Source organism: Dendropsophus ebraccatus, chromosome 14 (assembly GCF_027789765.1).
Source record: "Dendropsophus ebraccatus isolate aDenEbr1 chromosome 14, aDenEbr1.pat, whole genome shotgun sequence".
In the NCBI taxonomy this organism is placed as follows: domain Eukaryota; kingdom Metazoa; phylum Chordata; class Amphibia; order Anura; family Hylidae; genus Dendropsophus; species Dendropsophus ebraccatus.
The window spans coordinates 58088003-58113260 of NC_091467.1; the positions used below are offsets into that span (position 1 = coordinate 58088003).

At 43.4% G+C, this 25258-nt stretch overlaps 1 protein-coding gene across 3 annotated transcripts in view; it reads right to left on the minus strand.

The window, feature by feature from the left end:
* The window catches only part of SEPTIN9 (septin 9), a 191159-nt gene that overhangs the window by 106115 nt on the left and 59786 nt on the right, over positions 1-25258 (minus strand). Inside the window, exon 1 of one of the 3 annotated variants that reach the window (XM_069951618.1) lies at positions 3968-4259. The exons of the other annotated variants lie outside the window; for them this stretch is intronic. Within the exon in view, the coding sequence (XP_069807719.1) occupies positions 3968-4022 (55 nt within the window). The 5' untranslated portion in view covers positions 4023-4259. Of the gene's footprint in view, positions 1-3967; positions 4260-25258 lie in introns of those variants that run through there. 3 annotated transcript variants of the gene reach the window in all.

Consider the following 25258-nt stretch of genomic DNA (forward strand, 5'->3'; position numbering starts at 1 on the left):
TAGAAACACCAATAAAGAAGGCTCTTGCATCTGCACAGATTTGCTGAATTTTGACCTTAAAAGAAGAAACTCCGGACAAATCTAAAAATCCTGGGCGGGTAGGGGCATATAAAAAGAGAATGTATTCTTTCCCATCCCTGTGCCTTCGCAGCTCAGTGTAACAAGCACACTCTTTCCCGCTGGTCTCCAGTTTCTCCTGGCTTCCTGTATCGTCAACATTCGACAGGAAGTACCCACTCAGCTAGTCAGCGACTGCAGCGATGTCCCACCCCTTTCAGTGAATGGCTGAGCGGGCATTTCTCAGCCAGGACATGACGTTGCAGGAGATTGATGGCTATCAAACAGCTGGTGACAAGAGGGGTAGAGGGAAGGGTAAGTATAGCTTCTTTATTATGCCTCACCCCCTATCAGACATAGATTTTTAGAGTTAACCACAGACTGCTAGTGTCAGGACAGGGAGCCTGAATTCGCACACTGTCTCTACCTACTTGCCTCAAACGCCCCTAGGCAGCTGCGGACAACCACAAAGGCGGTCCCTGCTCTGGTATAAGTGTAACACAGAACGAGACAGACAAACACAAAAGGAGAGTCGACAAGCCAAAATCAAAACCAACCAGGCAAAGCAGTACAAAATCAGGAAACAATCAGGTAGTAAAAGGTCAGGCGGGAGTTCAGGTAACAGGTCGAGCAAGCAGAGGAATTAGGAACGAAGATCGCAGGAATAGACAGGGGGAGCTGGGATCACGATATGAACCTTAATAGCCAGAAGAGAAGGACTGGCTCAGCTTTCTTTTATGAGGATGAAGAGCCCGGTCCGGATCCCCACTGGACCGGCGCTCTGATCCTCAAGGTTCCGGACAGGCAGAAGAATATGTCAATCAAAAGACTTGCTCAGCTGCAGCAATTAAGTCCAGCAGAGCTCAGTGTAACTCCTGCATTGCCGGAAGCTGAGAAGCAAGCGGGTGTGTCACACGAGAGTAAAAACAGGCCAAGTTCACACCAGGCTACTGCTCATTCCTGACTGCTAGTCTAATTTTCCTCAAAACCAAAACATTTAGGGGTGACTGCAGATAACCCTATTATCACCTTTACCTAAAATATCAGTAGGAATTCTGCATGGTAAAACCAAAAAAGATCCATGGATTTGCGGAATGGAATGCACAGCTAAATGACATAGAAATAAGTTGGCCATACATTAGGAATTTCAGACATCCTTTTTGAAACTATGAGTCGTTCAGGTTTGGTCTATGAATTTAGTTGTCAATCGACCTTTGCCATGACATGTGGTCTTGTCTAGACGTCTATTGATAGTATATAGCACTTGACAATGGACATTTTTTTTTTAACACAGCAGGCCAGCTTTTCGACAGATATCTGTCTTTAGAAAAAAAAAAGGGAAATTTTGGCAGCACATCTATGACTCTGTTCACACTCCACGTTGCACGCTGCTTGTGGCTTAAGTACAGACAAAAAAAAAAAAAGGTGCAACAGCAACCCACAGGTGCAAGGGCTTACCGTATATACTCCTCCCAGGGTACACACGATCAAACTATTTGATCAAACAGAGTGTACCATGTCTTTAGTCGCATGTGTTACAATGGTCGGCAGAAAATGGTCAGATTTGTCCAAAGTCTCTAGTATATTGGCAGCCATAGTATGAATTTTCACATGCTGTTTTACTGTCTGACACATTCACACAACCAATTACAATTACAATATGAACTGGTTGAAGCAGCCAAGAACTCTAGGTTAAGACACTCATCCACATGTAGATTCCTATATAAAGCTAAGTAGGAACAGCTGTATTATGGACAGTGGAAGCTCCCAACTCTACAGCTCCTACCACCATTATTGAATATTTGTATTCCCTATGAAATAACTACTTGTATTGCTCTGTTTTATGCCATTCCTGTTATTCTTTTTAGAAATATATGACTAAATTGTCAACTGGGTGCTACTAGTTGTGGGCGTGTCCCTACACTGCCTGACACTATCCAATCAGAGCTGACAGTGCCAGAAAAGGTAGGGACACGCCTCCAATTGATAACACCCAGTTGGCTAATTAGTCAATCTCTAGTAAGACTGAGAAATAGTACAAGGCACAGCAACAAGAAAACATGTTCCAGCCTTGTCATTTGCTTAGGAATACAAGTATTACAGGTGATTTTTAAGAATTTGATGATTCAATTTTTTTTTAATATAGCTCAGCTTGTAAATGACTTAATCTGCCCAAGTTCTATTAGTGCATCGCGTAACCTGTGATGTCATCAATAGTGTTGAGTGAGTATGCTAAGTCGAACATAGTGCTCGATCAAGCATCAGATGCTTGATGCTCAACTGAGCACCTTGGGGTGATCGGGTGTTTTTTAAATATACACGCTACTGTACTGACGAATATTTAACCAGTTTCTAAAGCAGCCATACTTACATGTCCGCACTTCTCCAGATGCCGCTGTTTCTGTTCACTCTCTCAGTGACAACCTGCTTAGCCAAATGCTGGCTGCGGCCAGACAGCACAGTGGTTAGGGGGCTGTCAGTGAGAGGAGAGCTTGAGATGGCACCAGAGGGCATCGGGAGGAGTGCGGACAGGTGAGTTTGGCTAGTGCTACATATTCAAAATCTAAAAAAATTTGAATGAAAAAAAAATGCAATAAGGTAACCAGGCACCCTCCTATCTGCCACCTGGTTAATTGCTCGAGTTTCCCATTGACTTTAATAGGGCTTGTTATTCAAGTTGAACACTTGAGCATTGAAAAATGCTCAACTCAAGTAACAAGCATTGGAGAATTTTAGTGCTCGCTTAACACTAGTCACCATCCCTTCCTGGCAGTGGCATCCCATACAGCAAGCCTATGGGCTAAGGTCTGAGAATTCTACCCTACGGGATATCATTGCTGACATTCTGCAACCGGACAAGAGGGTTTGTCAGTGATTGGCTGGCACGGGGTATACAGGCACATCATGGCTGCAGACATATAATCAACCCTCACTGGGGCGGTTTATATAGGTGAGTATACACACAAATAAACAAACAAACAAGAGGACCATTAACAAAAACAATTTCAACAACCCCTCCAATGAAGTACCGCCATACACTGGAGTCAGCTGCTCCATCTTTCAGACTTGTCACTTTCTGGAAGTGACATGCTCAGCTGCTGACCCCATCCACCATACAGGGGGGAAACATGAGAGGCACAGGCTTTCTTTCAGCTGGGACAAAATACCATTGACTACTACAAAGGGACCAGCAAAATATTAGAATGAAAACGGCCCCTGGATCACATGAAAGCCTGGAGTGCCATCTGGAACATAACCCAAGGGACACGTGAGGACATAAGGCCGGCCTATAGCCTTTAACGCTAGAGGACTACAAGTTTTAGGCTGTCCTCTTGACTAATAGTGAACAATGGCAGAATTGTGAGTCGACCCCCATCTGTCAGTGATTCACTAGCACTCTGCTACGCGTCTCATTTATCTGCTATATACTGTACACAACTTATGTACGTCACATTGTGTCGGAAACGTCATAGATATCTGCAACGTTGATGGATTCTCCCTCTTCTCTACATACAGATGTGTTGCAGTGAATTCTATCTTCTATTCTATGTCTCCGACTTCCTCCCCCTCTGTGTGACTCACCACTCTTTCTGAGTAATTTGCAGCCAGCTCTCCCTCAGCCTCTATCCACCATGTCTTTCTCTCTCGCCCATTACCTGTCTCTTCTTACAGCCACTACTTCCCGACCCTACGTGCTATTACAACATTTCTGAGATGCGTATCTAACAACCCCTATACGTTCTGCACACCATTTTTCTCTCGGTCTATATTTATATCTATCCTCCCATCTTCTGTGTTACATCATGCATCTTTATTCTCTCTCTCTCTCTCCTCTCCAGCACACGTACGACACCAACAGAATACCATGCATTTCAAACACACTGAATATAGAAATCTGCTATGTACGTACCTTCAAAGTCGGATATGATACCTTCCAGGTGCGCGTTGACTGTAGGATCCGACATTTTTGGGGGATCGTCCACAATTCCGGAATCTGCCTGGATCCCAGCAGTGATTTGTTGTTCCCCCCCTCTCCACAACAAATCCCAAATTTGGAAAAAAAAAATGGGCTCACATCAGAAGCTGCCGCCAAGAAAGGGGGAAGGAGAAAAGGGAGGGGGGAAGGATTCTCCTGTTATGACTGTGATTTGAAACTTTTTCCCTTTAATGCGTGTGGGGTTTTGTCTCTCACTCTCTCCCTAACTTGAAGCTGAGGACAGAACACAGCCCCTAAAGGCTGATTTGAATCAATGGTGCAAAGGCAGCCTTAAACTCCACCCATGTCACACACACAGGCACACTCGCACACACTCACACTGCTCCTCGCACATCTCACATTCCCCAGGCTTCCCAGCTGCACCGAGGTGGCTTGTGGCGATGGCCTGTAACCCTTTACGGAGCAACAAATTTCCCGTCTCCCTTTAACTCGTGAGTTTACGATCCCTTGAAAACTCACATACATGACAAATTCAGCTCTGCTACATCTGTCATCTTATGATCCGCATATAAATTTTAGTAGTATTAGGTCTGTTACTTTATTTTAGCAGTATGACGTCTGTCACGTTTCATAGGACTAGTCCCAACTTTGTCGCTCCCCACCACGAGTTAATTTTCCCTCTGACATTTCCACCGCTCTCATTGATGTTTTTCCTACCTTCCACTTCCTTCCCCATTTCCACAAGTTGTAGCATTCCCAGTATCTCTTTCTGCTTCCTCAGCATTGACAAGCGGGTAGTTCAGCAGTTAAGGGGTTACGCTGATGGCGTCACCGTATCCTGGAGCTGGATTGATAGGCAGCAGGAACTCCCGAAATATCAAGCTAGAGGAAAGGCCAGCTGTCAACAGGAAGCCAGCCACACACAGGGGGGTACCGGCTTTGACATATGTTGGATGGGCCAGTAATTGTGCCAGGCTCATATTGTGACAGTAGCCCAAGTATTACCCCATTGTCTCCTTTTCTATAGGATTCTTAGACCTCTCTACTAATATTTGCCCATATGCTACTGTTTTTGAGCTGACAGTGGTGACTACACTTTCATAGAACGTTCACTATCAGCAGTATACTGGCACAGTGCAAACCCACAGTGTTACGTGAGAGGGAAAGTTGCAAAAACTTTTCTATGAAATTGTAGAAAAGACTAATACTCTGTGCATACTAGCCAAGAAAAGCCCTGTGGACTTCTCCCTCAAACATAATCTCTATACTAGGGGTAGGGAACCTTGGCTCTCCAGCTGTTGCAAAACTACAACTACCATCATGCTGGACAGACTGTCTAGGCATGATGAGAGTTGTGGTTTTGCAACAGCTGGAGAGCCAAGGTTCCCTACCCATGCTCTATCCAAACACCATCACAATACTGTCAGTTTGGGCCACAATACAGACAAAATGCATGCAGTATTAAACAGGCCTCGTACTGTAAGATCCCAGGACCACAAAGAAAATCTTTCCTTATAAATCTATATATAGATAGCTAGTAGAGAAACAGACGGCCAGAGAAGGGGCATTTCAACCGTTTAAGACCCCCCCTGCTACTATGAGTATCTTTTGGCGCATAAACATAACCAATCATCATGTGGCCCCATTTGTAAAGCCTCCCCTCAGCTATACCAAGACAAAGCTGTTATGTCCTATAATTATAATGTATTGCTTGCTTTAAAGGGTACCCTTTTCATCTATAGCTTGTATTTAAACCTATGTGTCTCCATGGTAACAGACTACAAACAAAGCATGTGTAGTCTGATCCTTTTGTCATATTCCTTTCCTTTTTGCAAACTTAAATTTGGTAGGTTCAATAAAGTAGGGGATAGGTAAAAGAGAGACGCATAAAGACACATAAGCCTGCATAGGTGCCACAGAAACAAATCTGATTTCAGTACAACATCACAGTCAATGAAGGGTATGTAAAAATCTGTGACTAAAACAGCTGGTGTTATTTAACTTTGATAACTGGAACCGGAAAAGCCGGGTATATACCCTATATATGTTTATATTTAAAAAAGTATATTCTTTCCAGTCTGACACGGTGCTCTCTGCTGCCACCTCTGTCCGTGACAGGAACTGTCTAGAGCAGGAGAGGTTTTCTGTGGAGATTTGCTGCTGCTCTGGACAGTTCCTGACATGGACAGAGGTGGCAGCAAAGTGTACAATGTCAGGCTATGTTCACACACTGTAAGAGACCGGCTGTTCTGTGACCCGGCCGGTCTCTGAAAAGATCATCCCGGCCGGTACTGCAGTACCAGCCGGATGATCTCTAGCGCTGCTTAGTTCTGATGCAGGAGCATCCATGCGCGCCCACATCAGAACTCCCAAAAGCACACTATGGAGCGTGCGGCCGGAGCCACTCACTCCATAGTGTGCACTGCCAGGGTTTTCTACAGCCGCTATTCACTGTCAGTTTTCTACGGCGCCACCAGGGGTCCCGGAAGGAGTGTATACTATGTGTATACACTGTGCTTTGGGATTCCCTCAGAAGGCAGCACTACGTAAGTTCTGTGGGAATCACGGCCATTGTAACAACGGCCGTGATTCCCACGGAACTTATGTTGTGTGAACATAGCCTCAGACTGGAAAGAACACACCAATTCCTGCAGGACATACAGCAGTTGATAAGTTCTAGAAGACTGGAGCTTTTTACATAGTAGTAATTTACAGATCTGCATAACTTTCTTGCAACAGTTGAATTAAAAACCTTTTTTTTCTTCGGAGTACCCCTTTAATTTTCAATTTTAATGAGTTTTGGGGGCCAGGCTAGCATTTTCTTAAAGAGGAACTCCAGGCTGGGGTGATTCTGGGAAGAATGAAAGAAGTAATATGCTCTAACCGCCGAAGCTCCAGCGCTAGCCAAAAATCACCCCAGTCCAGAGTTCTCCTTTAAGGTCCAAAATACTGTATATATACCTAATAAGACTAAGCAGAATATGCTTATTTGAGTTCCCAATGAGCGAAGCACATCGAGAGAAGTGTCTCTTTAAGCTTACACTCCCTCAATGAAATCATCTGGGAGGGCAACAAGCTGCCCTTGTAGGCATCACTGAGGAAGTGGATGCATGGCTCAGCATTCCTGGCATGCTCTCCTCGGATAAGGATCCACCTCTTCACCTATATATTATGGACCCGAGTAAGACGCTAGATCGGCACCAAAACATGTTATGGCCTGATTTATATCTGCATCTACAACAAATAAAATTGAAAAATAAAGTCCACGTTAGTCTGTGCTGCTCCTAGAGTGACATCCTACACACAAACAAAATTAACAGTGCCTCATATCTATGCGTATGCATAAGAAGAGCCTGTGGAGCCTCAATGAAGAGTCTCAAAACACAGGACTAGCCCAATATCCCCCCGGGAAGGACCCAGCCAAGGGGTGGCTCCTGTAAAGAAACCACAAAAACCCCTTGGCTGGGTCCTTCCCGGAGGGATATCTGGTTAGTCCTGTGTTTTGAGACTCCTCAATGAGGCTCCACGGGCTATTCTTTTGCATATTCATGTTTCCCAGGGAGCAATGCACCTAGGATTTCACTGCATTGAGCGCTTTCACTAGCAGCCGGCAGTGTTATCGTTTGGCTGGTCTCCCTGAGATCAGTGATCTGTTCCTTTCATATGTATGCGGCTGCGTACGGTATTGCAGCTCTGCTCTATTGAAATGAATAGGGCTGAGCTGGAATATGATGCGCATTTGCACTGTTCTTAGCAGAAAGAATCCATGTTTATTTGATTTTTTTATTATAACCCCATTAAGTTCTTAGTTCTGATTTTATTATTATTATTATTATTATTATTATTATTATTATTATTATTATTATTATTATTATTATTATTATACTGTGGTATTGTACTGATGCCAAACCTTGAGCCTGTATGAATAAAAAAAAGCAAAAAAAACCCACTAAACTTCAAATTAGGGATGAGCAAACCGGGTTCGGATTTAAGCATGCTCCAGGTTCGCTCATCTCTACTACAAATACCATTAGCAGTGGGAGAAGCTATGGACACCTCTATGCAGTAGCTCTCCATTCTAGCTGAGGGCGGTTCCTGACAGGAGGAATCCTTTTGATTACATCCATATGCCTTAAAGAGGACCTGACATGTCTGTTTTCCCCTGAAATAACACTTAGGGGGCACCTTTTCTTAGACCTCTGTGTTGTGTCATTGCTTTTTGATTCCTCCTACAAATGTATGAAATGAATTGACAACTAGGTGTTTATGGTAAGTTTATATAGACTCACATGCCAGACTGTATAGGGAAATATATAGGGAAGGTGTCAATGTATTTATAAATATTAGGGGAAATAACAGAGGAATGGTATACTATTCTGCAGTTACCATTAAGTAATTGAGCCCAAACTACTCATGCATGGGGTATACAAACAATGCATAGCCATGGTCTCTATGTTCATCGATGATGGTGGGTATGTGATTTACCCATATGACTGTTTTTTTTTTGTTGTCCCTAGCTGTATCCTCATTGCATGCATGTTCAACTTGTAAGGGGGACGTGAACGCCACTAGTCCATTACAAAAATATGTTGCACTACAGTATATAGTCGTTGCCCCACCTACCACAGCATTCCTCCAATGTGTACCTTTGAAGTATACCTACATATACCCACTTAGTGGCATCTGTCATATATAGGGTCCCTTATTAAAACTATATACTGCCCAGAAAGCTCAGTATAAGAAACACTTAGAAGGACATTTGTAGTGACTCGGTACGGGCCCCTAAGTCTTATTGCACCTGAGTAAGATAACTCCCTTGGGTTCACACAAGTGGGGATGAAGTATCCACTGCAGTTAGTGTTTTCCCCACTAGGTGTCACTAAAAGCACTTGTTGTCTCCTATGCACAGCTGAAGGAACTAAAGGGTTAACAGTTTGTACGTCACATGTACTATCTTGTCCATTCACAGGTGCTTTCCCTCCAGTTTCTGGAGTTTCCTATCCACTATCTTTTCTCTTTTGCACACAAAGCCCCCACCAATCACAGGAGAGTTTAGTTAGACCCCTGTAGGAAGGAGTTAGCTCCTAATGGGAACAGTTGGCCAGTCTGTCTAGAGACAGTGTGTGAGGAAGCAAGCAAGATACAGATTTTTCTTATGCCAGACACATCAACTATGCAGTGCTAGAAAGTGGACAGGGGAAAGCAGCTACACCAGGATCACCTTGTCCACGCCAGGAACCTCTCTAAAACGTGCAGAGCAGTTACCTAGGAGTCACAGGAACTGACCCCAGTGGAGCAAAGTTACTTAGAGACTAGGTATTCTACTGCGCAGTGCAGGATGACCGGGAAGTCTTGGAAGTCTGCTTAGACAAGGTAACTAGCATTGGGGCTTGTACTACCCTGACAGGGCGAGTGGGTTCTATACCACTCCGGGCTATCATGACAAGTGCCCAAGTGACCCTAGACCCACTCAGCTACCACACCATCATACCAGCTATGCACATTGTAGGCCCTAAACTGTTTGTAGAGCAACATATATCTGCAAGTGTCATCATCCATTACCCAAAATGCTCCACCTGATATATGTATGGTGTAGGTAGATATTTTAAAGGGGTATATCCTCATCTCAGCTAATATAGTTATACATGTAGGACTCATCCAGGTGAATTTTTGTGCAAATACATTCACTAGCAAACCTGCCTTCTTCTCCTGATATGCTGCTCTTTTCCTCCCATTGTTAACAGTTCATTGTCTAGGTGACTGACCACCGCTCTGCTCTAAAAGCAGTGGTCTGGTTGGGGTATATATAGCTATATTGTAGATTTATATAGATGATGGTGTGTGTATATATACTGTGTAGTATATATTATGAATTGTGTTGGTGTCTGTAGTTGTCTGTAGCTATAGCATTTTTTTTTTTATTTATAGATCCTGAGCACCTTGTGGTTTTTGGTTTTCTGCTATGACGTTTGCAGGAAATATGATTTGTATTAGTGTTTTATAAACCTTGAAGCTTTTCTGTGTACAGGCTCCTATATGACTTGTCCTGCTAGCTAATGTCCTAAAACAATGTCAGCACTTTAGGTTCAGGTGACTTTCCAGGACAAGCTGCCATGTGTGCACATGAGGAGTAGCACTAGTTATGGCCATTATATAACTTGTATACGTCTCCATCTCTAGTTTACACTTTTTCCTAAGCTATTGAGTGGTGTTGTGTGACACTTCATGGGCACCGACCTTGTTCAGTAGGAGGAAGGAGACAAGTTTGCTAAATAAATGCATTTGCAAACATATTTGACTTTATGAACCTTTTAACTATGTTTTTACTATGTTAGTTTAGATGGGTATACCGCTTTAAGACAGCACTTATAAATTTGGCCCAAGTCCAATGTCTTTAAGACCTATAAGATTAGCACCATGTCATTATGTGAATGTTATGTGTCCTACCACAGGTGTTGCTATTGGTTACACCCTTCCAAAAAGCCTGTACTTATCGTACACAAGTGGTGATGAGTAGTGATAAAGTTTCGCCACTAGATGTCGCTGTTTTCGATATATGTATTCAGATGCTGCACGGCTGAAGTATGTAAAGGGTTATTGTTTGTTTGTATGTGACATGGATCTGCGAACCTATGGAATTCTGTTCTTTTTTCTCAACTCTCTCTTTGCTTCTTCTATTTGCACTCTTCACCCACTCACAGCACACTTTAGATACGCTGAGGAAGGAAGTCACTTGGGAGACAGGAAGAGTAGGTCAGTCTTAGTCAGAACCCTGTATGGGTAGGAAGCAAAATGAGAAACAGCTAACAGTTTTCTTCTCAGTAACGTTACCCGACACTATGCAGTGTTAAACCCTTAACAAGAGAGGACAAGTCAGAGACAACCTCAAACCACGCTGTGGACTAGGAGAGTCACAGAGCAGGACAGTATCCACAGACAGCAGTAAGCTAGGAACTGATCCGGATAGAGCAAAGTTGCTAAGGCCTATAAACTCTATCTCGCAGTGCGGTTGTCAGCAGGAAATCCTCAGCATTCCACTCATCCCAGGTAATGAGGCACGACTGTATTCTCTACTACATTCCTATCACAGAACTGGTTGCTGTATTGTCAAATATTTGTCTACAAGTGTTATCAAGTGTCTTATCAAGGGAACTATCAAGTGTAATATACCTTGTCAAAGCAAAGCTGTATAACTTAATGCACCAAGTACCTTTTCAAGTAAACAACAGATTATTTATGTTAAAGAGACTCTGTGATTCTTCATCTCACACCGACACAGTATTCACCACATTCTTGGGACACTTCCCCTTTCTGTGGGTAGCAGTTCCAATAGTCACTACACTGCTCTGGCCATCCGTGATATCATCCCAAGGGACCCCGTAGCAGCCCAGCAGGACACTGACAAAAGATACAGCTGGCCTTCTAAAATAAAAGCAGGTGTGCCATCACCCCTGTGTGCCCAACCGTCACTGCCATTACACCTGTGTGCCCAACCGTCACTGCCATCACAAAGTAACATCCTAAGGTCTGGCTGTATCTCGGCCAACCAACATCGGAGTGGCATCACACTTCACCACCTAGCAAGTGACCGGCCAATCCTCCGACACAACACCACATTAGCAACACTAATTGACATGTTGTGTCTCACTGGATCATCATTGGTGGGCTCCCAGGATCATTTCCTCTGGTGGGCCCCAGATAACACAGCCTGACACTGGTTCAGACCATGGCTGATCACAGGAACGAGAAATCCAGAAACATTGTAATAAAAAGCGATCAAAAAGTCGCATATGCGATAGAAAGTACACATCATGGCTCACAAAAAATGACACGTCACACAGCCCCATAGACAAAAGAACAAAAGCGCTTTAAGCCTGGTAATAGAGCAATTTTAAGGAACATATAATTAAAAAAAAAAAAAAGGTTTTAATTTTTTAAAAGCCATCAAATAAAATAAAAGTTATGCAAGTTACATAGCATTGTAATCGTAACAACTTGAGGAACATATATAACAAGTCAGTTTTACCTTAGGGCAAACGGCGTAAACACGAAACCTACCCAAATTTTTTTTTAAAAAATTGTTTTTTCTTTCCAATTTTACCACACATTAAATTTTTTTTCTGGTTTTGCAGAGTACTTTATGCAGTGTACTTTTTTTCTAGGTGAAAAAATGCAAGTGTCACGGCCTTTTAAGCACAAGGAGAAAAACGAAAGCTCAAACATGGAAATTGGCTATGTCCTTAAGGGGTTAAGGATTAATACTTGTTTTTCGTCGTCAGATTTTATTTCATGTAGTTTTCTTTTTTTTTTTTTTTTTTTTTTTGGGGGGGGGGGGAGCTCCGTTTTCCTCCACTAGGGGGAGCTTTAGAGCTTACTGCATACTGTAATATTTCATTTACTGCCGCTTTAATTTCCCTGAATGCTAAGCACAATACATGCAAACCAGCATAGCCAGTAATAGCGAGCATTCCTAAAAATGGTCCTAATGCTATTTCTTGTATGAGAATAGGGAACAAAAATAGAAAAGGGGGAAGCCACGACTATTATAATAACACATTTATAGTTGGAGATTACTGGCAAAGACTTAGGGTCCTATTACACAAAGCGATTTTTAACAATCAACGACTAACGATAACTAGCGTTAACCTGAAAATATTCACCATATTACACAGAACCATAGTCGTTACTACGATCGTTATTGTGATTGTTACTACGATCGTTTACTCCATCTGATCCCAGTAAAACAATGGACAATGTGCAATTACACTGAACAATTAGTGAACAAATGCGGAACTACAGTGAACGAATGTGGAATTACAGCGAACGATTAACAATGATTTTAGGTTCAGATCTAAATCAACGATCATCGACACACGAACGATTTTTCGATTGTTGCCTGCAATTACACAGAACGATTATCGTTTAAATTCAAACGATATAACGATTTTTCGCATGATAATTGAACCGTGTAATAGGGCCCTTAGAAGTCAGTGATAGGAAAATGAACACACAAGAGCCCTTTCTGCTAGTGTTGAGCAGACATGCCGAGCTGTTTGGGTTCGGTAACATTATCCAAACCAGCATTTGACTCCTGGTGGTTGGAGAAGTTGGATGCCTCCCTAGGGAGTCCTGGAAAACATGGACACAGCTATAGGCCATAGGCTGTATCCATATTTTCCTGGCAGCCCTAGGGTAACATCCAACCTCTCCAACCACCAGGAGTCAAATGCCGTGCATTCTGGTAGAGAACGTTACCGAACCTGAACAGTTCGGCATGTCTGCTCAGCACTACAAGATGTAAGTACTCACATGCACTGTAATACTAAGGGTACAGTCAGATGCAATTAAAGGGGTACTCCAGAGAGTGTAGGATAAGTGGATAATCGCTCAGCTGTGTATGTGACATTGCAACTGGAAAATGACGACTGGCTGTGGTCAGTGGGACCTGGGAGCGGGAGGTAACTTTACTTGGTTTATTATTTTTCCGCACCCCCTGGCTTCCTGACTTTAATTTGTTGGGGCTTCTCCTTTAAGTACATGTCAAAGTATCCTTATAGGATACCAAAGATTATACCCAGAACTGTAACATTAAAACTTCCCAGTGAAAGAATAGTTACAGCGCCCCCTACCTGTAATACCCATGCATTATCTCAAGCATCAGGGCCCCTCCCGCTACTCCCACCATTATAAAACCACTGACTTGGAGACTGTAGGTCAAGTGTCTCTGCTTGCAGCACAATGCGTCCTCCATATTTACCACTATGGACTATATCACAAATGATCTGCGCGGCTTCTGGCGGCTTTCATTGTGCTTTCTTATCATTATATTAGGCTGGGTTCACACTACGTTTTTACAATCAGTTTTTTTCATCTGTTTTTTTTTTTTTTTGCAAAACATGGATGTGTGTGCATCCGTTTTGATCCGTTTTTCCATTGAATTCAATTATAAAAACGGATCCGTTTTTTTTTTTAAACGTACACAAAAACGTAGTCAACCTTGCAAAAAACGGATTGCAGAAACGTACTGTGAACCCAGCCTTACCTTGTGTGAACCTTCACCCTTACTAACCATAACTATAGGAGCTACAATCGATGATCATCCACAAACATATGTACCGTGCACACAGTATATACAGGGTGGTCCAGAAGTAGGTGGACAGTATGTGTAATAGGGTTATGAAGGGGAGATTTATCAAACATGGTGTAAAGTGAAAGATTCCGCCTTTCATTCCTCACAGACTCTTTGGAAAATGAAAGGTGGAATCTGATTGGTTGCTAGGGGCAACTGAGCCAGTTTCACTTTACTCCGTGTTTGATAAATCTCCCCCTTTATAACCATATTACACATACTGTCCACCTACTTTTAGGCTATTCTGTACTGGATCACCTCCCATTGTTGGTTAGGGGGGGATACCTCTTTAAAGGGGTACTGCAGCAAAAATCTTTTTCTTTCAGATCAACCGTTGCCAGAAAGTGGGAGAGATTTGTAATTTACTTCTATTAAAAAATCTCCAGTCTTCCAGTACTTATCAGCTGCTGTATGTCCTGCAGGAAGTGGTGTTTTCTTTTCAGCTTGATGTAGTAGTGCTCTCTGCTGCCACCTCTGTCCATGTCAGGAACTGTCATTGTTTTGTTTCATTACGACAATCGCAACTATTGTTAAATCTAGTTCAAGAGGTAAATGCCACTTGGAAATACAAGGAGACCATAGCCTTTGGCAATAATTCTGTTAAAAAATTCTGAGAGATGTGGTCACTGTGGACGTCTAGTTCATACTTTTCACCTTGACTTTTTGTACTGTTTTACGATTACATAAATATGAACACATTTCAAAGACTGGCTCCACCTGTTATGAGTAATTCATTTGAAATGTTATTTTTCATGCTTTATTTGATTGTTTATCCTCATTTGTGTAACTTGTTATACTTTTGTATTTCTGTTCTTGAAAAGAACTTATTGAAAAACTTTAAAGAGTCACTGTCGTTTTAATTTTTTTTTTTTTTTTTGCAGAAATCAATAGTCCAGGCGATTTTAAGAAACTTTGTAATAGGGTTTATTAGGCAAATATGCCATTATCTGCATTCAAAAAGACTTTCCCCAGGTCCCCCCCCCTCCCTCCTCTTTTCCATTCACTGCCTATTATCAGGAAATCTTGACTCTTTTACATCAGTCGGGCCCTGTGTAACCTATGGAGAGGGGAGGAGGGAGATTAGTCGGCAGCAGAGAGCAGAGAACAAAGGAATACACAGCGGGACTTGTGTGAAAGATGCTATTCAGAGGTCAGAGAGGTCAGTGCTGATTGTCAGAGGAGATAGCCCAGTGATATAGCTGTAAATTAACTCTTTGTTGTCCTGTTTTGGTGCCTCATCTCCCTCCACCTCTCCCCTCTCCATAGAGAACAATGAAGACAGGGGAGAGAGCTTCAAACTGCTTTCTCATGATAAAAATGCATTTTTCTGTTAATTACAATTACAAAGTTTCTTATAATCGCCTGTACTATTGATTTCTGCCCAAAAAAATGTAAATGACAGTGACACTTTAATAAAATATGTTGAAACAGAAAATATTTCCTGCTGTGGACTGACAGGGGAGGCAGCAGAGAGCACTGTGTTAGACTGGAAATAATCCACCACTTCCTGCAGGACATACAGCTGCTGATAAGTACTGGAAGACTCCAGATTTTTAAATAGAAATAATTTACACTTTCTGAAACCAGTTGATTTGAAAAATAAAACAAATTCGCTGGAGTACCCCTTTAAGAGAATACAGCATTCCCTTTAAAGCAAGCTGTCTCTTCATTCAGGGAGATATTGAAGATTTTACCAGCTGCCGGCTAAGGTATTTCCGTCTCTCTTTATGTCTTGAGCAGACAAGCTGGAAAATACAGATCTTTTTCTTCATATTTTGGGATCTGATTGAGATGCTTAGTGTTGTACACTATCCAAGTCATAGCTTATATCCTAAATGACACGACTGTCCACCTATAGTGTGAATAACGCCTATGAAAAAGATGCATTTTTAAGGACAAGAACTTGATTTTTCCTAATAAAAAGCTGCAGGAGGGTATGTGCAGACTGTCCTGGATGGAGGATGAAAGTGGACGTCGTCTTTGCTGCGGCCTGTGCTGCTCTACGAATCCTCAGAGGAAGAATAGACTCTGCTTCTATTAGAAATGGAAGATAATACTAATATCCTGTGGAACACACTGCTCTTCATTTATGATGATTGATTGCTGGACATTAAAGAGACATTGTCATTAAATATGACCCAAATCTTATTTACTTCAGCAATGACCTCATCCTTACTGGAGGATTGAGTACAACACTGCCACCTGCTGGTTGTTTCATGCATAGCAGGTTAAATAGATGACTTATTGTTTCTATGGATATACCGTTGCAGAGTAAATATAGAGAAACATTATAGGTGAGTTAGATGTAGTGTGCCATGTGCTCTTTATAATACTAAGGTTTTCCTTTGTGGCAGAGGGGCCTTTGGGCCATTTAAGGTACTAGGGCCTTGATGCGACTGTGATCTTTATGCCCTGCTGGTGACTTGATAAGCCTAAAATCCCCTATTACTGTTATAACAGAGCAGGTGGGGAGTTCTTGGAAATGTATCCAAGAAGTGGCGTCAAGTGTACAAAAAGCCCATAGGAGGCAGAGTTTGGTGGATTCCTGCAGTGTTGGACTGGGGTTCCTTGAGCCCACCAGGGAATATTTTATTCTAGGGGCCCACCCTACATACACCAGATAACCTTTCACATTACTATAGCGACTTTGCACAGTGCTGTGTATGTGACCGGCAATGCTCGCTCACTGTTAGTAACTGGTTAAACACTCTATGCCAGGGATGGGGAACCTTCGGCCTTTCAGCTGTTGCAAAACTACAATTTCCATCATGCCCGGACAGCTGAAGGCAACTGCTAAAGGGACGAAGGTTCCCCATCCCTGCTTTATGCAAACAGCACAGCCGTCCACTTAAGTTTCTTGAAAGGTGAAGTCCAATGAAACTAACTGGGGGATTATATGTCATCCTGAAGCTGCTAAACAGGGATGCAGACCTCCTGCTCAGGGGCCCACCAATGGGTAGGGCCCACCGGGAGATTCCCCTGTAGGCCAGTCCGAGCCTGGATTCCTGTCTACCATCATGGACCTATTTATCTGTACTTCTTCTCCTGCCACCTCTGTTTAACACTCTGCTGCTCATAGGGTAGATCTGTTCCCCAGCCAGTTACCACAAGACAGAGTTTGACCCCAGCTTGCTTCCTCACTCAGTCTCTACCTAAGGGTATGTGTACACTATGGAACCCAGGCCGATCATCCGTGCAGATTCTGAGTTGCAGAATCCGCTGCAGGTGATCCGCCTGGGTTCCATAGTGTGCACATACCCTAATCCTCTGTACATCATTGCTCCTCTTGTGTACGACCCAGACTTTGGATCATGGACCCAATGATCATTTGGTCTGACTAGGCTACTATGGCCACAACCTTGGCCTGAACTCGGACCTGTTTCTGCTTGGCCCCAGCGCTTTACACCCAGTTCCCACTACTCTTAGGCTGGGTCCATACTACGTTTTCCCATCCACATGACTGTTTTCATTTCAGTACATTTAATTTTAACATAGAAAAAAACGTGGTCGACGATCTTTTTGTGTAAGTCAATTGAAAACAGATTCTGTAATATGGCATAAAAGAGTATTAGTTTTCACCATTCGTTATGGCATCCATTTTTTTCCCTTTCAATGTACATGTTATATGGACAGCAAAAAACGCAGTGTGAACCTAGCCTCAGATTTAGTGATCTGGTAGTCCATAGTGTTGAAGTCCACATTTGTGTATGGGGGTTGAGGGTGAAAACAAGGGGCTCCCTATACCTTCTAGAGTGGCCCAATTCAGACTGGATAGTCAGCACAGGGGGTCCACACTCATTGCCCATTGCAGTCTGCCTAAGTTTGCCCAGTGCTGATGCCAACCCTGTGAAAAACCAGAGCTTTATATGACTCCATTGAAAGAATAGAGATTGCCATAAACAGCAGTATGTAGTCTGCTCTTGGATTCCTCTGGCAACAGTGGATGAACGTCAATCATCAGTGACCAGCCTCAGCCATTGATCGGGCATTTCCTGCAGGGTCGGTGCACCAGGAGGAAGCAGGGAGCACTGGGACCTGGTCGTTGTTGGAATGGCAGCGGCAGGGGATCAGGGCAGGTAAGTATGCTTTATTTTTTATTTGCTTTGTAAAAAGTCCCCGGATAACCACTTTAAATGAGTTTTCCCACCATGGAGAGTGATGTCATAACACTTTATTACAGCCCTCAGAATCAGGAGGCTGCAGCTCTAGTTAAGCGATATGGCTTCTGTATAGTTTTTCCTGCAATACAGCCAGGAACAGATATAGAAACCAGAGGGCCCATATGCAAAAACCATCTATGGGGTACTAATTCTCCAATGGTTCATCACAGACTATTCCGCTTATGACTATATAACAATCCACTAGTTTGTGTGTCATTACTTCAGTCCTTTACCCATAATGCAATAGACATAAGGAAACTTCTTGCTGCCTTTAGGTTGGCAGTGTGTCCCCTTACCTACTGCAGCTGCCCAGCATCACTACCTCTGAAAGTAATAACCAACCCACATGCTGGGCAGAGAACAACCAATGCGGCTCCATACACTTAAAGGGGTTATCCACCTAACAGCTAAAAAATGAAATGCTTCTAAACCTGGTTGGTCTTACTCAGCAAGTCTCCCTGAGTATTTTGAGACATCTCCTGTCTTTCCAGCTGCTGCCATTCCTGGGTTACAAGTTTTTCTAAAAGCCGATCTATATCCAAGATGTCGCCAACCAGAAAACTAAATTTCCCATCATGCATCTCCCTGATTGGTCCATTTGCATACTTGCCCCCTTAGCGTTCTTTCCTGCCGACTGCTGTCATTACTATTGCACAGTAAACACAGGGCTGTTTTTTTCTCCAATTTTGCATTACATCACCCCAGTATGTACTCCATACGAGCTGATGAACCCATGGTGTAGCACAGCTGACATACACATGGTGCAGCTATGTGCTGCATAACAGGCATCTGTTTACTGGGGGCTTAGATCTCTGCTTGCTGACTGTGAATGAAAACATTCTAGTTCCATGCAGACTCTAAGAACATCCATAACACTTACAATACATAGAGCTGTGACACAAAGACAGGTACATATGCCTGAACTCATGGACAGCAAGCAGAGATAGCACTTTTCATATTACAGAAACCAAGGGACACATGTAAGTCTATGGAAGCGGCACTTTTACTTCCACTAGCAGTGAACAGGTGCAGATGATGTCTCCTAGGGGCCGGGTTACCAAGTCAATAGACAGCTAACCCGGCCCCCAGAGAGGAGATCACATGTCCTGTGACTACAAAGAGAGGGGGGAAGAGGGAGCACCTTGTTGTCAGAGTGGACACAGAGAAGATGATTTTAGACATCCAGAGTGGAAAAGTCTGAGGGGAAAAACAGGGAAAGGGTGCAAGACATAGATTCCACATGTACAGTATATTAGACATAGGGTGGTAGTTGGAAGGGGGATCGTTCAGATTATTGTTTTTGTTACCTGGATAACCCCTTTAAGTACAGTTCCCTGCATGGCAGCATTACTCCTTTATTCTTAGGATCTGAAGTGTTCTAGAAGTCAGACTTTCACCTATTCTAATGTTATGGAATATTCTATTGAAATCCCATAACAACACCACTTTAATGTATTTTTTAAGTTAGAAATAAATTAGTTGAAGCTTGTTCCTTGGCTATCCATTGCTAAATGAAAATGATGTCTTATGCTGTACTGATGGCAGCAATGGAGGTCTGCCAACAACTGGCCCAGAGGCAAGCAGAAGAAAGCGATTTATGGTACCATAGGACAAGCTGCACATGTACTATTATAGACAGGTATCTAGAAAACTTTTTGTTTGCTCATACAAAGCACTGTCCCAATCTATGTCAATTTCCTCTTCATAAAGTACAGTAAAGTTTATAATTTATATAAATGAATGAAATCTTCCCTTTCATCTTCTACAGAGCCAGCTACATTCCAGCATCTGATGGATATATAGAAAATATAACATAGGATAGGACCTTTGGTTAAAGGGATTAAAAAAAAAAAAAGTTTTTTTTCCCCTTGCGAATAGCGCCACTTTTTCCATAGGCATTGTCTGGTACTACAATCAGTCCCCATTGAAGTGAGTACCAGACACAGCCCAATGGCCAATCTCAGTCCCTTCCTGTCTTGATAGATATTCAATCAGCATCCATGTCACTCCCCATGAGAATATAATAGGAAGCACCTAGAATGCACATACTATAGAGTATTCAGGATGTGCCCCCCCAGCTGATCCACAGACCCATTGGTGAATAAGCAGCATCAGCCATGTGTGCACGGCAGCGTGCTGGTTCTCTCTTTATTCCTTCCCTCAGTTTAGTGTTATCTAATATAGCCGAGTAAACCGGATTTGATCAAATATAATTGAAAAAAAACATTTGAATGATTTGTTCTACATCGTTCCACCAGGAAGAGAAGAAACAAATGATAGGCAACTGATCTAATTGAAGAGCTCAGAATCCCTTGTCCTTGATGTCTGTGTACTCTGCTCTGGTTTCCTGGTGTAAGCAATTACAGTAATAAATATAATAGCACATCTATGTCATCGTCCACACGATAGAAACGAGGAAACTATCGCGTTTGTGAGATTTATGCCAGCCGTGCAGCCATTTTTCCAATGCATCTAAACTGAAAGTGAACTACTTTGCTAATAGTTTTAATTAGATCTGATGTGTCTCCATGGTAACAGACTACAAACAAGCCCTGTGTAGTCTGGTGCTGTAGTCATACTCCATTCAATCTGTCCGCTACATCTTGCCAAGATGTTTTTAGTAGGCTAATAAAGAAGGCTATGTGTAATATGGAGTAACCATAGAGGTATATACAGTGGGCCTACATAGGAGCTTGAAATACAAATCGGCTCCATATTTTGAATGAGGACTACTTAGGACTAATTTACAAATAATACAACTAATGGAACAACTAAATTAAAGAGGTACTCCAACCAATTCCAACCAGTGTCCTCATAGACATGCATGGGAAAGGCAAGATTGGCTGGGCACAGTTATTCTCAGCCAATCGCGGCTGAGCAGCTGATGATGCGCCAGAGGGGGGCTAGTATGAGGGACGGCTGGAGCGGTGCAGCCGGCCTCCCGAAGATAACATCATTGTCACAAGATGGCAGACAGGGGTTAACACGAATGCGGTATGTATAATGCACTACACTTCCGGGTCTAGCGTGGGTGGAGGGGAACAACGGGGAAGGGGGCCATTGACATACATAACACACATTACAAAGTTGTATAACTTTGTAATGTGTGTTATTTTGTGAATTAAAGTTTAGCGCCGCACTACCCCTTAAAGAACAATGCCACCTTTGAGTAAAATCGTCACTCTCTAAATTGCTGTTGATGGTCATGGTGCAAAAAATTTTTAACCTGTTTTTGTATTTGCAACATTACATATTACTGCATAGGTAGGTCAATGCTAGGTGCCAATCAGGAGCATGGAAAGCAGTGTGGCCATCCCTATAGCAAGGAAAAGCTGATCAGAAGGGTTTGACAAAGGTAAGAAGTTAGTGTTTTATCAGTCTTTTTTTTTCTTTTTTCTTTTTTAACATTTGCAGTTCTTTTTCTTCAAGAAACAGTCACTTTAAAGAATAGAAGGTGACCATGACCCTTGAAGCAAGCCAAATTCCACTGCCTATGACCAGTAACGGTCTTTGGCACCAAGCACCCCAAGCGATCGCTTGGGGCCCCCAACATCCAGGGGGGCCCCACGCCCTGCTCTTGTGTACAAGACCGCAGGACAGGGCCGCTGCCCCACGCGCTGCTGCAATCTGAACTGTTTCTATGAGCACTCGTAATGAGCGCTCAGAGTTACATGCAGCAGCACTGACAGGGCGGGAGACATTGGCTCCCTTCCTGTCAGTCACTCTTGTGGCCGCAGGAAGGATTTTCCCTGCGGTCACAAGTGGCAGCTTTGTCCTTGTGGTGCCGGCGCTCCAGTGACATCACTGGAGCATCGGCGCCAGGACAAGGGGAGTGCGGCCTCTTGTGATCGCAGGGAAAACTATTCCTGCTGCCACAAGAGTGAAGAGAAGAGGAGACGCCCGGACCCAGGTGAGTATAAGTGTTTGTTTTATTGTGTTATATACTATATGGGAGGGGGAGCACACAGGGGTCTGTTTAACTGGGGGAGCGCACATCGGGGGTCTATATAAATGGGGGGAGCACACAGGGGGGCTATATAACAGGGGGAAAACACAGGGGGGCTATATATAACTGGGGGAGCACACAGGGGGGCTATAGACTACTGGGGCTTCACAGAGGGGTCTATATACTACTGGGGGCAGCACACAGGGGGTCTATATACTACTTGGGGCAGCAGAATGGGGTCTATATACAACTTGGAGAGCACACAGGAGGTCTATATCCAAGTGGGGGAGCACACAGGGGGGCTATATACCACTGGGGTAGCATACAGGGGTCTATATACTACTGGTGGGGCCCACAGGGGGTCTATATACTACTGGAGGAACATACAGGGGGTCTATATACTAATTGTGAGGTACACAGGTGGTCTATATATAACTGGGGGAGCACACAGGGGTCTGTATACTACTGGGGCAGCACACAAGGGGTCTATATAATACTGGTGGGGCACCCAGTGGGTCTATATACTACTGGGGGAACCACACAGGGGGTTTATATACTACAGGAGGAGCACACAGGGGGTCTATATCCAAGTGGGGGAGCACACAGGGGGGCTAAATACCCCTGAGGGAGCACACAGGGGGCCTATATACTAGTGGGGGAGCACACAGGGGGTCTATATACAACTGGGGCAGCACACAGGAGGTCTATATACTTCTGGGGGAGCACACGGGGGGCTATAACTGGGGGAACACAAAGGGGTCTATATACTACTGGGGGAAGCAAACAAGGGGTATATACTACTGGGGGCAGGACAAAAGGGCTATATACTATTGGGGGCAGCACACAAGGAGTATATATTACTGGCGGTAGCGCACAAGGGGTATATACTACTGGGGGCAACACACAGCGGTCTATTGTTTTGGAACGCATGTTGAGGGGGGGGAGGGGGGGGGCAGACATAACTTCGCTTGGGGCCCCAGAAATGCCAAGACCGCCCCTGCCTATGACCTTATCAGCCTATGAGCTCTTCTTCAGCCTATGTGCTCTATGAATGGGTCTTTGTCATATTAGAGATACTGATGGCTGGCAGGAGCAGGGCTTCTCACCTTGATGCTATATCACTAACTTATTATCTATCACACTAGAAATTCTGATAGAGAACAAGTGAGACACAAGAGCGGCAGGGTAAGTTTACATGTAAGCAATACAGAATTCTCATCTTTTTGCTCCTGGAAATGGGAATATTTTAGATTAAAAAGGCCTGGTTTTTATAACGGCACCGCTCCTGCCTATGTCTGTATGCTGTGTCCGGCCCCTTCAGAAACTCTTCTACACATAGATACAGATGAGTGAGAATGATCAGGATGGTTTTCCAGTAGACCCCGGTACTTACTGGTGTCACATGACGCTGCAATGCTGTACAGATCACTTTACAGCAGCCTCCTCTTATCACCACAGACACAACAGGAAGTCTCAGCTTTTAGTTTTAGCCCCAGTGGTGAGAACGAAAACTGCAAGATCTCGGGGTTATTTTATAATATAGATAGAAAAATGGAAAATTGGGGAAAAAAGTCACTAAAAAGTCATTAAATTACATGCCCATGCCATGCAGTTTATAATCACCTTGGACCTGCTTAGTAGCCAGGACACAGAAAGCAAAGCGCTCTTGTGCATGAATAGTATATGGACTGTTCTGTCAGCAGGTTACCAGGAGCATGCACCCTGACGATTCATTGGGTAGTGTTATTTGTACACTACGGGGGGAGATTTATCAAACATGGTGTAAAGTGAAACTGGCTCAGTCGCCCCTAGCAACCAATCAGATTCCACCTTTCATTCCTCACAGACTCTTTGGAAAATAAAAGGTGGAATCTGACTGGTTGCTAGGGGAAGCTGAGCCAGTTTCACTTTACACCATGTTTAATAAATCTCCCCCTATATGACTGCATTATGTGGGTACTATTTGTTACTATAGAAGAATGAATCTCGAGCGCGCTCAGGTTTGTCCGGACCCGATTGTGCAGCATTTGAATACTGGTGGCTGCAGAAGTTGGATGCAGCCCTAGGGAGTCCGGGAAAACATAGATACAGCCTATGGCCTATGGCTGTATCCATGTTTTTCAGGCAGCCTTAGGCCTGCTTCCAACTTCTGCAGCCACCAAAAAAAATAATGATGCACAATCGTGTTCAGACAAACCTGAGCGCGCACGAGATTTATTCATCTCTGTTTGTTACAGAACAGAACTCTAGCTAACCTAAGGTCTAACTGGAGTTAAAGGGGTACTTCAGCAAAAAATCTTCTGGTTTCAGAAAGTTATATAGATTGGTAATTTACTTCTATTTAAAAATCTCACGTCTTCCAGCACTTATCAGCTGCTGTATGTCCTGCAGGAAGTGGTGTATTCTTTTCAGTCTGGCACAGTGCTCTCTGCTGCCACCACTGTCCATGTCGGGAACTGTCCAGAGAAGGAGAGGTTTTCTAAAGGGATTTGCTACACAGGTGGCAGCAGAGAGCACTGTGTCAGACTGAAAAGAATACACCACTTCCTGCAGGACATACAGCAGCTGATAAGTACTGGAGGACTGGAGATTTTTAAATAGAAGTAAATTACAAATCTGCATAACTTTCTGAAACCAGTTGATTTAAAAGAAAAAGATTTTTTCCGGCGTACCCCTTTAAGTCCCTTACATTCAGTCTAATGGTAGAAGGTTCCTGGCTCCTTTGAAGGTGGCAGTGCCCACCATACCTTGCATTTTTTACCCTTTGCATTTTTTACCCTTGGTACTGGGTTGACCATTGACCTCAGGTACGATACAGTATAGTGAGCTCCACTACCCTTTCTTTTGCATATTGTAGTAGGCTTCCCCTGTTATCAGTGCTTACCTATCACAATGCAGACAAACAACAATGCAAATAAACAGCAGACACAGTAGACAACCAATATTTATGTCCAAAAACAAGAACACTCCTCACCACCCAATACAGGTCTGTGTGCCACTTGATCTTAATCCAATGAATCCTGCACATC